The 18,023-nt window shown below is 43.7% G+C and overlaps 1 protein-coding gene across 1 annotated transcript in view; it reads left to right on the top strand.

Annotated features, from left to right (window-relative positions):
* LOC143378483 (solute carrier organic anion transporter family member 1A2) overlaps positions 1-18,023 on the top strand; it is a 73,076-nt gene that overhangs the window by 25,330 nt on the left and 29,723 nt on the right. The window contains exon 5 of the mRNA XM_076830258.1: positions 591-732. Within this exon, the coding sequence (XP_076686373.1) occupies positions 591-732 (142 nt within the window). The remainder of the gene's footprint in view (positions 1-590; positions 733-18,023) is intronic.

Here is an 18,023-nt window from a genome sequence, read left to right as displayed (position 1 = left end):
GTTGTCGAGGAGTCTTCGGGTGGAGGGGGAACCAACTTTGGCCTCGATTGGTTTAGAGCCAACACCTATCTTGGCGTTGATTGGTTTGACGTTTCAGCGTCATCACGCGCCCCCCCCCCCCCCCCTACGACGAATAATTTACGGCAACCTATTTCCCGGCGATCCTGCCGGCGTGGCATATCGTCTCTCGAACTCGAACGAGGCAGACCACACTTATAATAAAGATCATTTATTTTACCATAACAGTTTCGTTTTGTTGACATCATTTGAGAATAATTTAAACGCGGCTCGATCGCAATAATCCAAACGATGGGGGGCCATAGACTGTCAGCTTGGCAAGGCTCAACAATAAAGAAATAGTCAAGAACTATTTGTTGCATATGAAAACTCAAAATTCACAAAAAGTGGACGTACAACATTTGTGCACTAAGCTATAGATATATAGATTTAGAAAACGGAACCATTCTATCAATAACACACTAATAATGAGATAAAATAAACTTCCAATACATTGAAATGTAATATTAAATATATTGTAAGTGACCATATATAATCTATAATTTATTCTCTAAAAAATCTTCTCGGTGCAGGATAGATGCTGTAACATTGAGCCCCATAGTATCCTATACAGATCAAATTGGTGCCTGGTGGTTAGGATTGCCAATTCTCGCACTATTACTCATAGTTCCTGGATTACTATTGTCATGGTTCCCAAGAATGTTGCCATCTGAAGTAAGTATTACATTTTTCACATGTGTTTTTTTGTTACGAAGAGTATGATATATTTTCAAATGTCCTTTGGCCCAAAGTGAATAGAGGAGAGTTGGGACAAACCTAAAACACGACGAATGTATGAGACAACTGATATAAAACAAATGTCAACCATTGCAATTTTATACCTACATATATTCGATTTCCCAAATACGACCATTCTATCGAAATATTATACCGAATGTAAGTTTGTATTATCCATTTCATTTATGTATCTTTCAGTTCCAGTTCCGTAAAATCCCTTCAACTTTGTGTGTTGATGGTGTTTATATTTATATTGTTACGTCTATGTGTCTCATTTTGGGCCATGGTTGATGTACACACACACAACTTTAATAATACTATACAACTCTTTATAAGTTTATTTACACTTATATTCATACACAGTTTAATGATTGATGATCTTATTATACTACGTCTTTCTATCCTGACAGCTATATCAGATCTGTTCTGTTTTGTTCTATTGATTATGGATACTCCGTGCCACGGTGTGATAGACAGGTGTCCCGACTCCTCTGGAGAATGTGTGATTATTCGTCCTGGTTCTTCTGGCGGCCGCTAGGAAAAAAATGAGAAAAGCCAGACATACAAGGCTGATTTTTTGGCGGATAATATCACTGAAATCTGTACTACTACAATCTCATTAGCACATACGTACATGGTTTTCTTACCACGACGTTCCTCGCGACGGCCAAAGAAACCACACAGAAATCGTCACACAAAATCGCTGGGGTAAAGGTGCTGAGTCAGAACACTTGTCTATTATACCTTGCTCCGTCCTCATCATTAACATACTTCGTGCTCGTAACAATATTTATGTTTATGTCTATCTGTAGAATAAGTAAACATATCATTTAAAAGCATCTTTCCTACTAATTGGTTTTTTAACCCTTCGTGGTCACACTGCTGCAAAGTTACACGGTAGTCACACTGGATTCAATGGACTAGAGCTGTACGAGTACTTGAATATTCGGGTAGCTTGAAATCCGAACCAATCCGGGACTCGGTTTCCAAGCCGAGCCGGGTACCCGAAAGAACCGAGCGGCTCGGACAGAACCAAGTACTTAAATTTTTTTCAAGCGGCCCGAAAGAAACCGGGCGGATTGGATGGAACCGAGCGGATTGAATTTTTCCAAGCGGCCCGAAAGAAACCGGGCGGCTTGGAAAGTAAGCGGGCGGGCCCTAAGAAACCGGGCGGCTTGGAAAGAAACGAACGGTCCGAATGAAGGTCGAGCGGACCGCTCGTTTCTTTCCAAGCCGCCCGGTTTCTTTCGGGCCGCTTGGAAAAATTCAATCCGCTCGGTTCCATCCAATCCGCCCGGTTTCTTTCGGGCCGCTTGGAAAAATTCAATCCGCTCGGTTCCATCCAATCCGCTCGGTTTCTTTCGGGCCGCTTGAAAAAAATTCAAGTCCTGTCAAAATCAAGGTTCTGTCCGAGCCGCTCGGTTCTTTCGGGTACCCGGCCCGGCCCGGTTTTTCAAGCCGAGCCAGGCTCGGCTTGCTTTTTCCGGGTACTTGATCAGCTCTACAATGGACCCGGCCGATTTTTAAACAGTTACCGTACGAACTGTATCAGTCCAATCGAGTCTCAAAAATATAATACACACTTATTTTTATTTTTTAATTCTTTTAACTTATTTGTGATAAAAAAAATAATTCTGGTTATTTGGTACCGTATCTAATGCTTTTTAACTGATTTAAATCAAACGTTGGGGAAACTATTCGTTTCCGAGTTATAAGGAAAAGTAAAATAGTACTATTAGAAATTGTGACAAAATCTACAGTTTAGTTAAACATTATTATTCATTTATTATTAATTTATTCGACGGACTAGAGCCAAATATATACATAAATATTTGTAAAACCCCTCAATACAATAATAATAAGATGGATACGAACTTATATACGTAAAATGACGTAACGCTAACAGTTTTAAACATTAATAATTTGAAGAGTGGGCTGAAGGGGGAAATGCTTTTTGCACGTGTCTGTAGAAGAAGGTGTGCTGAAAATATTCCAATTAGTTAGAACGTGGAACTCAATGGAACTTGAAAGATATTCCTTGTCAATTGTAAATTTTCTGTATTTCATTGAACATTAGTTTTTTAATACATTATGAACAGTAATTTTTAGTTAACGGCGTTAATCCTTAACGCAAAAGAATGTTCTTCATTCTAGAAAACAAACGAAGAGAAAATATTCAACAGCACTATGTAGTTTACTTGTTGCTAAAGATCTTGTATCAACATCGAGATTTCTTGATAATAAATTTCGAGCAATGATTCCTTTTATTTGTGCAGAAGATTCTCCGATTGGAAAAGTAACACACTATTTCTGGTGACGAGAATATAAAGATAGAGGTATATAACATTTTCATTTATTAATCTGGGTTGAAGGAGCACCAATTTTCGGTGAATTTTCTATTGAAGAAGTCTCTAAATTTATTTTACAATATATAAGTTGCAAAATGCCACATGAAAACATTTCGCCATTATTGCAGCGACGTGTTAATACGCATCAACGACACACACATAATGATTATTGTTTTCGTGCTAAAAAAATAGGATCTAAAGTTATTCGTAGGTGTCGTTTTGGGTTTCCTCGTTCTGTTATTGACATACTAAATATGAGAGACGTGGCAACTTCGATAGCAGGTAGAAAACAATAAAACATAAAAGTAGATTATACGATCTTCCTCGAACAAAGAGTGAAGTTGATATTAATGATTATAATCCTAATTCTGACCTCAGTAGAGAACGGACGCGTTTACCCTCGCTCCAGTAATCCGTTACGACACAGTTTAAAGTGCCAAGTGTCGGTAGCTTTGATACGGGATTATTTAATTAGTGGTCTGTAAATTACCTTTCTTTCTTATACGAGACCTCATGTGTAGTGTGTGCACTCCAAGTACTGTTTTTGGCTGTAATCCGTCAATTGGATTATTCGTCTGGGCCTTAGTGGAGAACGCTCGTGTGTGCGGGTGCTACGTTAACTGTGTCGCTTGAAGCTCTGACGATGATTTTTGGCTGGAGTACTGCTTTTATTTCCTGCATTCCTGGGTGTGCACTGATTGCAGTTTGCGTATTCTACCTAGTTACGAGGTTCTGAGTGCTCGTGTGGTCATCTGGTCGCTCCAATACTACTTTTACTCAGGCATGTCTCCTGGAAAGGCTGTGTGCAAGGGATGCAAGTCAGGGGATGCTAATCCGCTTAGATGTGCAGGTTCTGGCATTACGACCCACCAAGGGGTCTCATGTCTTGAACGATCGGGACATCCATGGCATAACGGTCGCCTTTTAAATTGTATGGTTGACGTGTTATCCTCGGAGGCCTCGCAGGTTGTTGATCCTCGGTACTCTTCTTCGTCGGGCGTACAGCCGCCTACCTTTCCGACTCTGGAGGACATTAGAGACCTAATTAGGAGTAAGCTATCCGTATGCGTTCGTGATTTCCTGGAGGGCGTGAAGTCTAATATTGTAGATAACCGCAACACCTGTACGGCTTTGTCCGATAGGTTGGTGGTGCTCGAAAGTAATCTTCCATCGGCCGTTGGCCGAGACGTGTCTGATGGCCAAATTGCGGAGTGTGTCATCTCTGAGATCAGCGATAGGCAAGGCAGAGCCCGAAACATAATTATTCATGGAATGCCTGAAGATCTGGCTGATTCTCCGGAGCAAAGGAACGTGAAGGACATGGAAAACGCTAGATCCCTACTGGGTGGAGTGTATTGTTCTGACCATAGTGCCATTAAAGCTCATAGGATAGGGAAGGCCAACGTATCGTCCTCACGGCCGCTGTGCGTGATGCTGCCTTCCTTTGATGTCAGGAAAATTCTTGCCAAGAAGTTTAAAAATAAGAGCCCTCTAAGAATCTCGGATGACAAGACTCGTATGCAGCGGTCCAACTTGAACCAGCTGAGGGATGACCTTAAGCGCCTTCATGATAAGGGCGACAAGGACATGACGATCCATGGGCTCCCTAGAATAGTCCGTGCTCCCGCTCCTCCAGTGCGGCCTTCAAAAAACTAACCAGTAGTCTTCTGGTGTACTATCAAAAAATATTTGCGGCTTGAGAACCAAAACGATAGATTTACTTTGTGCCGTCGCTTTTTCGAGTACTTTTTATGACGTCATTGTGTTAGTCGAAACATGGTTGAAGGATAATGTTACACAGAGGAGTTTGGTCTGTCTAATTATAATGTTTACAGATTTGATAGAAACGTGAATATCAGTGGTTGTATGGGGGGGGGTATTGATCGCTGTAAGTAAATCCATGCATAGCACGATTATCGGTATTTTTTCTTCTGTTCGCGTTGAGCAGCTCTTTGTCAGAGTTAGCTTGGGGCCGCTGGGTCTTGTCTTGGGAGCCGTTTATATACCGCCTGCGTCTAAGCCTAATGTATACCTGGACCATAGTCTTTATATTGAGGAAATACTTCTACGTTTTCCTACCGACAAGGTCCTTTTCTTGGGTGATTATAATGCACCTCGCATCTCTTGGGATTCCTATTTCTCTTGCGCGACTAATTTATCCTTGTTCTGCTCGGCATCTAGTGATGACAGATTAATTTTCAATTGTATACAGAGGATCTCCCATTTGCACAACTTACGGCAGAACAATTTTTTTTCTGAATTTCCATTGGTCCATCCTTGACCTCGTCCTATCGAACCTGACCGACATTCTTGTTGAATTATCCCTTGATGCCCTGGTAACTGCCGATCATATCCACCCCTGCCTTCTCGTTCACCTCAATTTTCAGCATATTCGGTCTTTGGGACGTTGGGGTTTACCGAGGTTTGATTTCAGACGTGGTAACATTGAAGTCGTCCTTCAGCATCTGAATTCTGTCGATTGGGATGTATCTCTTAAAAACATCTTTTATACAGTGGAGGCGTTTGTACCTCTACTCAAGGTGCGATTCTCCAAATATCCTTGCTGTTTTTCTAGGGAGCTTATTTCCCTGATTGGTGCCAAGAAGGCTGCCCACCGCAACTTCAAGAGGTTCAACAATCATCACAACTACTTGACGTTTAGATATTTGAGAGCTGCGTGTAAATCGCTGTCGACTACCTGTTATGACGACTACATTGCTCGTGCAAAATCCAACATTCCCCAAAATATCAAGGTGTTCTGGGGATATGTAAACTCTAACCGGTTAGCGGGTGGTTTGCCCAATTCAATGCACTTCGGAAGGGACGTACTGTCTGGGGATCCGGAAATTGCTAACGCGTTTGCCGACTTCTTCGAGTCAGTGCATTCCGCAACTGACACGGGCTATAGAATTAATTCGTCTGGTGGGGATGTGCTGGATATACGTGGGCTTACTGTTAACATCGGGGAGTTTCTCTCTAAAATTGACGGCTTAAATATCAATAAGAGCTCGGGAGTGGATGGGATTCCTCCTTTGTACTTTAAGAAATGCAAGTTCATTTTGTCGAGGAAATTATGGATAATATTTAACCTTTCTGTACTCGTGTCTATTTCGGTCTCGCGAGCACTCACGTCGTGCACTGAGTGCACGGTGACGTCTAATTAAGAAAGATGATTAAATTCTTATGAAATTTGAGGGGTGGTTTCACCCCCTAAACATGCAAACAGGCCAAAATAAAAGACACTTTTTCATATTTTTCGGCCCTCTAAAACATATCCAAAAACCAAAGCAATCGGAGATAATCACCTGAAAATCTTATAACTTTGAGGGGTGGTTTCACCCCCTAAACATGCGAACAGGTCAAAATAAAAAGGCTCCTGTTTCTTATTTTTCGGTCCTCTAAAACATATCCAAAAACCAAAGCAATCGGAAATGAACACCTGAAAACCTTTGAGGGGTGGTTTCACCCCTAAACATGCAAACAGGCCAAAATAAAAAGACACCTGTTTCTTATTTTTCTGTCCTCTAAAATATATCCAGAAACCAAAGCAATCGGAGGCATACTTTCGTTTTCATTCAATCAGAGACATTTCCAAACTGAATTTGAACCTGACAAGTACGTAGCATTACGCAAAACTGTCCGCTGGAAGAATACATAGGGATGATGGGTAGAATAGATCACGGTAAAACGGTTTTTTCTGCCAATAACTGACCTCCGTGCACTCCATGCACACGCGCGAGTACCGGAAGGTTAATCATTCACTATCAGTGGGGCGTTTCCCGTGTGCTTGGAAAAACAGTATCATCTCTCCGGTTTTTAAATCAAGCGAAAAATCCGAGATCACTAATTACAGACCAGAGTCCTTGCTCAATGTCGTGAGCAAGATATTTGAGGGCATGATCAAGAAGATTTATGCTCTTTCGTCCAGCATTATAACTATGGAACAGCATGGTTTTTCTTCTGGTCGCTCTACGAGTAGTAATCCTGTGTTTTGTATCTTTGTATCTCGGGCCTTGGATAAGGGACTGCAGGTTGATACTGTCTATACGGATTTTAGAAAGGCTTTTGACAGGGTGAACTTGCATCTTTTGATCGATAAACTAGCGAACTTTGGTTTAGATGATTCCCTACTATGCTGGTTGCATTCATATGTTACCGGGCGTACCCAGTCAGTTAGGGTAGGCGATAGCATGTCTAGAAGGATTTATGCCACGTCGGGTGTTCCGCATGGGTCCCATCTTGGATCGCTGCTTTTTTTGCTCTTTGTCAACGGTGTGAGGGACTCCTTTTGGTACAGTGAGTTTCTCCTGTTTGCTGATGATCTCAAGATCTTCAAAATGGTTGCCACTAATTCCGATGCTCTTGATCTCCAGTCTGATCTTGATAGGTTGGGCGAGTGGTGTGCGAGTAATTGTATGGAGCTAAATGTTAGTAAGTGTCATGTCTTGAGATTTACGCGTAGTAAGAATCACTCTGCCTATCCCTATATTCTTTCTAGTGTTCAGCTTTCTACTCTTAAGTGTACCCGTGATTTAGGGGTTATCATTGATTCCTCCCTATCCTTCGTAGAGCACATTCGCCATGTTTCTGCTAGGGCAAATAAAATGCTGGCTTTTATTCGCAGAGCGTGCTCCAATTTCAAGAATACTAAAACCTTGCTTTATTTATATAACATGCTAGTTCTGCCGCACCTGGAATATGGGTCCGTTATTTCGTCTCCCCACATGGCTAAATACAAGAAGGAATTGGAGAGGGTTCAGCGAAGCTTTTTGCGATTCTTGGCGTACAAAGTGGGGCAATCCCTTCCTCGCTATGATCACGACTGTGGATCGATTATGCGCAAATTTGACATTCAGTCACTGGAGTGTATACGGATTGCTAACGACCTGACTTTTTTGTTCAAGATTATTAATGGCTTGGTGTGCAGCCCGCGTGTTATTAGCTTATTTTTTAATGTTCCGGAAAGTGCTATCAGGCATACTCTGCTCTTTAGACCTCACATCTGCACCTCTACATTTGGTCTTACCGACCCCATAAGCCAAATTTGTAATCTGGCTAACACGTATTGTACTTTGATTGATTTTTTTCATGGCTCTCCTTCCACTTTTAAGACTAGTGTCTATAGAGCAGTGGCACATACGATTGTGACTTGATAGTTATGCGCATTTATCGGGTTTCACAATCATTGTACTCAACATATTTTGTTTGTTCTTCTTTTTCTTTTCTGTGTAATGTCCGCCTCTACTAGGTATTGTTTATTACTAATTTTGTTAAGAAATGAGTCTTACCCGTATATTTTAAATAAATAAATAAATATATAAACAATCCTGCTATACTTGTTGCGTGGGAAGGCAATATGGATATACAGTAGGGTGGACCTTAGCTACTCTTGGTGAAAATTTATTTGCAAGATTTTTTTCACGCCGCCCCTAAAATTGTTCCATTGGGTAAGAAAATAATTCCTGTAATAGATGAACTTGATCGGATAAGAGGAAGACGCGTCTCATTCGCGTTAAAGTTACAATAAATATGAAATTTTGTATGAACGGAAAGGTATAAAGAAAAAATGTATAATGATGGTTAAACTTTTTTTTGTGTACAAATACTTACGATAATAGTGCTACAGAATGATTTTTTCAACATAATAACTAATATATATATATATAGGGTGTCCGCGGGAAGACTGGATATCTCCTAATGTTTTGGAGATAAAAAGAATTAAAAAAATAATGGCGTTGCATGATTCGATGGGGCCAATTTATTAACGCAGGCGATTTTTTTGTTGATTATTCTTTTAAAAGATACGAGGGTCAAGTTCAGTTTTTTAAATGGAACTATTTTTTTGAAGAGGTGAGTTGATAGTGCGTTTCAAGACAAATTCAATAAGCATTAATGTATATTTTCCCAGTGGGAAAGAATTGTCCAGCCTTTGGGCCTGCCATTCCTAACCCAGATCTTTGGCAGGTAGGTGTCTGTTTCAACAGGCAAGGCCACCCGTGACGCCAGCAAGACCGTCCCCGGTCCTTGCTATTTCAGCGGGTTTTCTTCCAGTGAAAATCAGTAAACTTGCAAGCGCAATATCTCAAAAACCAGTGGAAATCAAGTGTATACATTAATACTTATTGAATTTGTCTTGGAACGCACTATCAACTCACTTCTTAAAAAAATTGTTCCATTTAAAAAACCGAACTTGTCCATCGTATCGTTTAAAATAATAATCGAAAAAAATCGTTTGCGCTAATAAATTGGCCCCCTGTAACCATGCAACGACATATTTTTTAAAAATTTTTATCTCAAATACATTAGGAGATGTGCAGCTGTTCAGTCTTCCCGCGGACACCCTATATATATACATATATACATATATATATAAATATTTAATTAATATTTAATTAATTATATTAAATCTTACGTATTTTACTGAAAGTGACGATTCTTTTAATTTCTTTCTTATATTATTTGCAAGGTAATAATAATATTAATTTTTAAAATGGTGTAATGTTCAATATTAATATTTTATATTTAATAAGATTTAACCGTATCCCGGAACGGTTCTTAACCGGACGGTGGGTAGAGTGGCCCAGTGAACAAGACAGGAGAGTATCGGCTTAATACTAACGTTAGTCTAATACGCCTTAACCTATCGTACCGTTCCTGGGCTGTCGTGGGCGCGTCGCGGACGCGGTCGCGGCGCGGAGATCGTTTCGACTGGGCGAGTGAGGAAGGAAGGTGGGGTGGTCGTTCTAGTGCCCTGGCTGTGGTCTCCACCAATGGCCCTGACCGGGAAGTCTTGAGTCCGATCGCCCAGTGGGTAAAACCCGCGAGAGATACGGACACTGCAGGATGGATTGTCCTCCGGGGCAGGCGAAGCCTGTCCCTAAGATTGACGGCGGATATCGTCTTGCGTCTAGAGGTCGGCGAACTCGCGTTCCTCTAGGAGCCGTGGAAATAGGGGAATTCAAAAAGACGCAGTGATACATCTTGTAGTACACAAGAGATCGCTCTGAGAGCTCTGACCGTTCGCTTGTAACGCTCGTGGTGGACTCTGCCTGGCACGCCGCGCCAGCTTATATGCGGCGCCACGCGAACTTCGCGAGCGAGACCGCCGCTCGGCGCGCAGCCATCTCGCGGCCGTGCTGGGCCGTGCCAGACGCGACCTGGGGGTGGAAGATCAACATCCCACCGTTATAACTCCTTACAAAGATAATATTTTTAATATGAAATGGTGAATATTATATCATAAATACGCGGAAAAAAGAAAATACGGTTATTGAATTTACACAGTTTTTAATACTCGCATTTAAAAACAATTTACAATTTTTTTATTAACGTAGTTTTTTTGTGTCTGGATAGCGCTTTCGGTAGTCGGATACTACTGTTTGCATTATAATTTGTTTTTTCCTCTTCATTTCGCGATAATACATTATTAAACTCTTGTATGAGTTTTATTCCCCGTTCGGCCGAACGTTAACTACTCTTAAATTATTGACTATATTTAATCCAACCTTATAATTTGGATCATTTTCCCATTCCGAAGGGTCCTTATTTATGAAATCTATGGGAATTGCAAATCTTTTAAAAAACATTAACGTTTTTTGGGAAACAAACCTTTCAATATCGCTGTCCTGTCTTAAACGGGGGCCTGCTCGACAGGTAGCAGCCTAACGGGTCCTGATTCAGGACTCAGGAAGGATCCGACTTATACATATACCTGGGCACTGAGGTTTGCTGAGAAAATGATATGTGCAAAGTTTCAAAGTGATTGGACAACGGGAACCCGTGTCGTAATTGAGTTGAAGTTTTGAAATAATAGTGATTTCTCAATATTTTTGCATTTTTACGAAAAGTTGTTTACCTAGAACGAATTCGCTACACAGTATCGGCTCGCCGTGGCTCGCCTACCGCCAAACGGCAAAACACCATACACGCGTTGCCGATGAATATTTTCTAGAACAGTCCGAGTTGAAAACCGTTCCGACATTTTCCGTGGATGGTTTCTTCTTCAGAAATGTCTACAGAATCCGATACTGTGTAGCGAATTCATACTAAGTAAACAACTTTTCGTAAAAGTATTGCGTAGAAATCATGCACATCGGCACATTTTTAAACTTTGACGGCCGTTTACAACCATACAAAACCAAGAAATTTAATAACTGTATACACCGACATATTCAGGAAACTCTCCTCTATCTTTTGAGACTATACTGAACTTTCTAGCATTCTTGGTTTTCCCGTAATACCTCATTCCTGCCCAAAATTGTGCACTTTTTATAAAAACTCATGTTTTTCAAAAACTGAATGTGATAGAGCAATTCTGTTTACGGATTCGTGTTTGGGACGCAAAAATTTACTAGGATCTCGGAGTAGATAATGCAGATCCAAATACGTGTTGGACAGTGCAGTTAAGACCCCGGATTGCCTACTGTGGCTTACCTATATGCTGCGTTGCATAATGTATACTAATTTTTAAAGATAAAACTCAAAGATTTCCTCAATATTTTTCGAAGTAATACATACATATTATTATTATACAACTAATAAACCGTACGTTTATTTAAAAAATATTTACTGATACTTCTAAAATAGCCCGAACATAATTATGTTTGAAATTAACGAGAAATTTCAAAACTTTAGGTACATGCGATTAGGCACGTCTTCTCGGCGTCTAATCGATCTCAATTTTTGCACAAATTATTTTTTCATCAAATGGAACAAAATTGGGGGAGGGGGCGGCGGCGTGCAAAAAATTTTATAATCCAAAAATAAGGTCCACCCTAATATACAGTTTATTGGTGAAAAAATCGACACTGCTCACTTGGTAAGTTACTAAATATTTTAATAAAGCAGGAAAAAGTGAACTGTTTGATTGTGATTTTGTAAATAGTATAAATAATAAAAATAAGTCATTGGCAAGTGTTCTGTAGAATTTTGCTTTACGATCCATAAGCAATAGAGAATGTGGAGTTCTTGAGGCTGCTGTTACATTGCTGGGTATGCCTTTATATGGAACAGAGCGAAATACAACTATTAAATGGTAGGATGTTAATTCTGTACGGTAGAGGAAATGAAAAAGTCGTAAAGAAATTGAAGCTCTTGATGGTGAATCTACAGATATATTTTGTCCATCTTTAATAGATAATTATTATCCACATAGATTTGGAGAATTAGAATCTGTGTCTTTTTATGAATTCGCACAATGGTATGATATCACGATAAATAAACCGAAAAATAATCATATTGAATATTATAAATTAGATAATAGTCATTATCTTAAACGGCGATAACATGGATGTTTTATTAATCACTATAGACATAATGCTAATAATGGACCAGAAGATTATTTCTTTTCTTTATTGCTTATGTTTAAACCATGGCGTGAATTAAAGGATTTTAAAACTAGTTGTGATACTTATATGGAAGCATTTCATAATGTAAAACTACATCTTACGAAAGCTTTACAATATCACGAAAAACTAGAAGAATTGAAAAAAGCTTTTGAAATTGCAGAAGAGTTAGTTCAGCAATTAGATGAAGATCTTGGTAATAAAATGGATGAAAACATTGATGTGTCTGAAATGATAGCAAAATGAAATCCCGATCAGAAAAGAGTATTCCACAGAGTCATTGATACTGTAAGGTCAGATAATTCGATATTACGATTGTTTGTTAGCGGAGAAGGTGGAACAGGAAAGAGTTTTTTTAATTAAAACCATTAAATGTTCGATAACACAATATCTCAATAAAGATACCGTTGTAGCGGCATCTACTGATATACCAGCGTTTAATATAGACAGTTTGGCAGTTCATAGATTGCTTCAATTACCCGTTGAACATAGTCTAACGCCAAAGTATTGTTATAGTTTCGGCTCGGCATAGTAGAAATTGAATACAAAAGTACAATAGAAGCAATAGAACATTAACAGAAACAGGGTAACAGATAAACCGAATGTAATCACAAACGCGCAAGAAATATGTATATGTCGATGCGTCTGCTTGTAATGGCGTCTGGCTATCGAATGACAGCTTGACAGGCGATCGATCCGATCGCCTTCTTCTCGCTGTCCTCTTGTTCTTGTCACGAGCACCAGCAGGCCCTGGATTACAACCAAAGGGTGCTCGCAACACTGCCTCCCCCTCTGAAAGAGTGGTCGTCCCGACCGCTGCAGCCTCTTCGTTGCTGGCAGCCGTACCCTGGTCCGAAAGAGTGGAAAAACGCTGCGTGGCCTCTTCCGTCCGGCGCCTCGGCATTCGCCTTCACGCCCAAGGGGAAAACCACCCAAAAACCCTGGGCAAGGCGTGGGTACGGCGGATTCCCCCGAAGAACTTTCCCGTCCTTACCCTCCACTTGCGTCTTCTTTCTTGGGCGCTTCTCTCTTGGAAAAGGCTTCTCTTCTTCGGCGACGCGTCCTCTTCTTGGGCAAAAACGGGTGGGGGAGTCCTGTCGTCCGGCGGTCGGTACTGTCATTCTTTTTCCTTGTCTCTTCTTTCTTCCGTTTTTTTTTCTTTCCTCTCCTGCTCCTGGGTCCCTCGCGTGCGAAAGTGTGTAAACCGTCCCCTCTCCAGCGCATGGTTGCTGGAACTGCTCCAGCTCGCGGTCGTGCCTCCGGCTGACGCGTTGTCCTGTGCTCCCTCGGATGACGCTACTCCAAATTCCTTCCGGTATTACTCCAGGCAGCTATCTGCACGGTTGCCTAATAAATGAGCGACAACGGCTAAAGTGTTTAGCCGATCCATTTTGATATTGAAAGACGTTGGAGTCGAGAGAACCTGGAGGACGGAAAGGCGAACCGAGCACGAAAGCAGAGGCTCACACCTAAACAATGAGCTTGCTATCGGCCCGTTCCCCGATCAATCCGCCCGGTACTCCCAGCTCGTGGAGTCTTCTCCCTTCTTTCTTCAATACTCCTCCAGTACTCCAATCCTTGGCATCCTGATGGCCCCATTCCTCTTCTAGGCCTCTGGTGCTGTCCCAGGGGACCGTCCTGTGCGTCCGGTTAGCGCTCCCGTCTCCGCGACATCCCCTCCAGCCGGTCCAAGCACCGCTTGTCCGCCTGGTGATTGGGGATGCCATTTCCCGTCTGCTGTCCACCCTTCTCCTTCTTTTCCCTGGGTACCCCACGAGATCATCCATCCCGGCCGTCCCGGGGGCTCGTGGGGTCTCCTCCAGGGGGCTAGCGGGGCGCTTTCACGTATGTCCGCGCCCCCGCTGCGGACCGCCACGCTATTATGGCACATTCGGGGAATTCGGGAGCGCGTATCCCAGCCGCGGTGGCAGTCCCCCGACACCTTGTCCCTCGTCGTGGGGTATCGAGAACATGTAACAAAATAAGAGAGCGGGGGGCTGGACTGCGTACGCAGCCCAGTCCACCAGATTGGGTTCAAATCTTCTCTCTTGATTCTTCTCCTATCTTGAGTCCTTTTGTTCGGCGGATTCCTCAATAGGCTGCGAAACATTCTTCGTACTTCGCAAGGCAGCGCACGTGGACCACCTGGCACTTCTTCCTAGGCGAACGTTGTATCCTATAGACGAGGTCGTTGATCCGATCCACTACCTCGTATGGGCCTTCCTAGTCAGCTTGTAGTTTCGGGCATTTCCCTTTCGTTCTTCTTGGTTGAAACAACCACACTCGTTCTCCTGGCTGGAACTCCACTGCGTGTACGTGCCTGTCGTACCACGTCTTCATCTTGGAGCTGTAGATGTCCAGACGGCGGCGAACAAATTCGTGGATCTTCTTCATTTTCCCTCGGATCCATTCGGAGTATCCCTGTTCAATGTCCTCGTCTTCCTCTATTTCTGGAGGTAATCCTCTCCATAACTGCAGGGGTAAACGAAGTTCCTGGCCATACGGGATTATCGCTGGGGTCAGTTGCGTAGCCTCGTGACGTGCTGATCTATAAGCGAGGAGGAACATGGGGATCCACTCGTCCCAATCCCGCTGGTGTTCTGAAACAAACATTGCGAGGTATTGAAGCAATGTCCTGTTCAAACGTTCTACCAGCCCATCGGATTGAGGATGCAGGGGAGTTGTTCGTGTCATCCTGATTCCAAGCAGCTTCAGCAGTTCCTTGAAGACGGAGGATTCGAAGTTCCTTCCTTGGTCCGTGTGTATCTCCAACGGTACACCATGACGACAAACTACGTTATGCAAAAGAACTCTTGCCACTGTGACAGCTCCATCTGGTGAAATAGTCTGCCACAACCAGCACAAACCTGTTCCCGGCTTGGGACCTCAGGAGCGGACCCACAACGTCCAGGGCAAGCCTCTCGAACGGAGGTCCCACGTTGTACACTTTCAGGTTCCCTGCTCCCCTCTGGCGTGGTCCCTTCTTCGCCGCACAGGTGTCACACCGCCGGCACCACTCTTCAACGTCCTGTCGACACGTGGGCCAGAAGAACTGTTGGCGAATCCTCGCCAAGGTCTTGTTTACTCCGAAGTGTCCAGCTGCTGGAGCATCATGAAATTTCTGCAGTACCTCTGCAACCCTTTCGTGTGGCACCACCAAAAGCCACGATGTCGTTGCACCATCGTGGGACTCCCATTTCCTGCAAAGTAAACCTTCGTGAACTTCCAGCGAGTCCCAGATTGTCCAGTAATACTTCAGCTGCGGGGAGAAACGAGCGACGTCTTGCCAGACGGGCTTCTCCCCTTCCCCTTTCTTTTTAAGGATGAACCCTATTTCTTCATCCTTTTCTTGACTTCTTTTCCACTTAGTCCTCTCATCATCGTAGAATATCCCGTGAATCTTCGTCGTAAAACCTCTTTCCTCTTCCGCTTCCTTTTTCTCTAGTCGATCGCAGTTCTTACAGTCTTCTTCGGAGCAAGGTCTTCTGGATAGTCCATCGGCGTTCCTATGGGCTTTCCTTTGCCGGTGACGAATCTCGAAGTCGTACTCCTGTAGTCGTTCAATCCAACGTGCGACTTGTCCTTCGGGGGTCTTGAAGGTCAGTAGCCAATGTAGCGCTGCATGGTCCGTCCTTACGATAAATCTTCGTCCGTAAAGGTAGTGATGGAAGTGTTCGATGGATTTCACCACTGCCAGAAGCTCTCTCCGGGTGACGCAGTAGTTCCTCTCAGCTTTCCCCAAAGCCTTGGAGAAATAGGCGACAACCTTTTCTTGTCCTTCATGTTCCTGTGAGAGGCCGCCTGTGGCGAAACCGGAGGCGTCCGTGTCCAAAATGAAGTGCTTTCCTGCCACTGGGTACGCTAGTACCGGGGCTCCGGTGAGTCTCTTCTTCAGCTCCTGGAAAACTTCTTGGCATTCTTCGGTCCAACGGTAATCCTGCTTGGTCTCGGTGAGGCGATGCAGGGGCTTGGCGATCCTGGAGAAATCCTTCACAAATTTTCGGTAATACGTACACAATCCGAGGAAACTTCTTAATTCCGTGATATTCTTCGGCTGTGGCCAATCCGATATTGCTCTGATCTTCTCTGGATCCGTCTTGGCTCCGCTCTCGGTGACGATGTGGCCCAGATACTTCACTTCTCGGCAGAAGAAGTAGCATTTCTTGGGGCTCATCAATAGTCCGGCTCGACGTAGGCGCGAAAACACTGCTCGAAGTCACTCCCGTAGATAATGATGTCGTCTAAGTAAACTAAGCAGATCTTCCAGGTCAGATCTTGTAGTACGTCTTCCATCAGGCGTTCGAACGTTGCGGGGGCGTTGCACAATCCGAAGGGCATCACCTTGAACTGCCACAATCCTGTTCCTACAGAAAAAGCAGTTTTCTCTCGATCCTTTTCGTCCATAGAGATCTGCCAGTATCCGCTCTGCAAGTCCACAGTCGAGAACCACGAAGATCCGGCGAGTGCGTCCAGGGTATCCTCGATCCGGGGAAGAGGATACGAGTCCTTCTTCGTAATTTTGTTCAGGCGTCGGAAATCTACACTGAATCTTATGGTCCCGTCCTTCTTCTTTACGAGGACGATCGGAGAGGACCAGGGACTCCGTGACTCTTCGATCACGCCCTGGGCCTTCATCTTCCGGAGCAGTTCTTCCACCTCTGCTCGACGATGTAGAGGCAGCCTCCGCGGCGCCTGTTTTATGGGTGGGCAGTCTCCAGTGTTAACGGTGTGTTTCACCCGATCACAGTTCCGGATCTGGTTCGAATCCGTGGCGAAAACAGCAAACAGCTTTTTCTGGCTTTCTGACAAACCTGACGAGCAGCGTGTGTACAGCTCCTCCAAATGCTGCGGGACGACCGTTTCCTTCTCTTCTTCCTGCCGCTTCTTCTCGGCGGTCGGCTCGCCCAGGCGTATCTCCGGTTTGCCGGGAAGGCACAGCACACTCCGGGACAGGTCGATGCTGCAACCGTGTTTCTTCAGGAACGCTGCTCCCAGGATGCACTTCTCCACCATGTCTACGATGTAGAAGTCTTCTACGCTCGAAAGTCCTCCGATGTTGACTTCCAAGCTCTTCTTACCGAAGATTTTAATTTTCTCACCCGTAGTGGAACAAATGTCGAGTCTCGTCCGGACGATGCCCTTCGACGGACACAACTCCTTGTCCAGAAGGTTAACGGGGGAACCCGTGTCTAAGATAATTCTACAGGGTTTCCCCGCAATTTTTCCACATACGCACGTTTCCTCGCACGGAATTTCTGGATCTGCAGTCGCCTCCTGCATCGCCACACTCTTGACGACCGGGGGACAGATCCTCAAGGTCCGGCGTCTCCCCCTTACACCGTCCGCTTCCCGTTTCCCGAGTTGGGTCTCCTGGGGGCGCCGTTGGTCCGGCCGTTCTTGGCCTTGAAGCAGTCCTTTTGAACGTGGCCCGTTTTGCCACAGAGCCAGCAGGTAATCCTTGGTATGTCGTCGTTCTGGTGCTCGGGCTTGTCGGTCCTCCTCCTCTTTTCCTTGTAAATTCGGAGGGTTTAGCCTT

The sequence above is a fragment of the Andrena cerasifolii genome, chromosome 2 (genome assembly GCF_050908995.1).
Source record: "Andrena cerasifolii isolate SP2316 chromosome 2, iyAndCera1_principal, whole genome shotgun sequence".
Taxonomy (NCBI): domain Eukaryota; kingdom Metazoa; phylum Arthropoda; class Insecta; order Hymenoptera; family Andrenidae; genus Andrena; species Andrena cerasifolii.
This window is presented reverse-complemented; position numbering and strand designations above follow the sequence as displayed.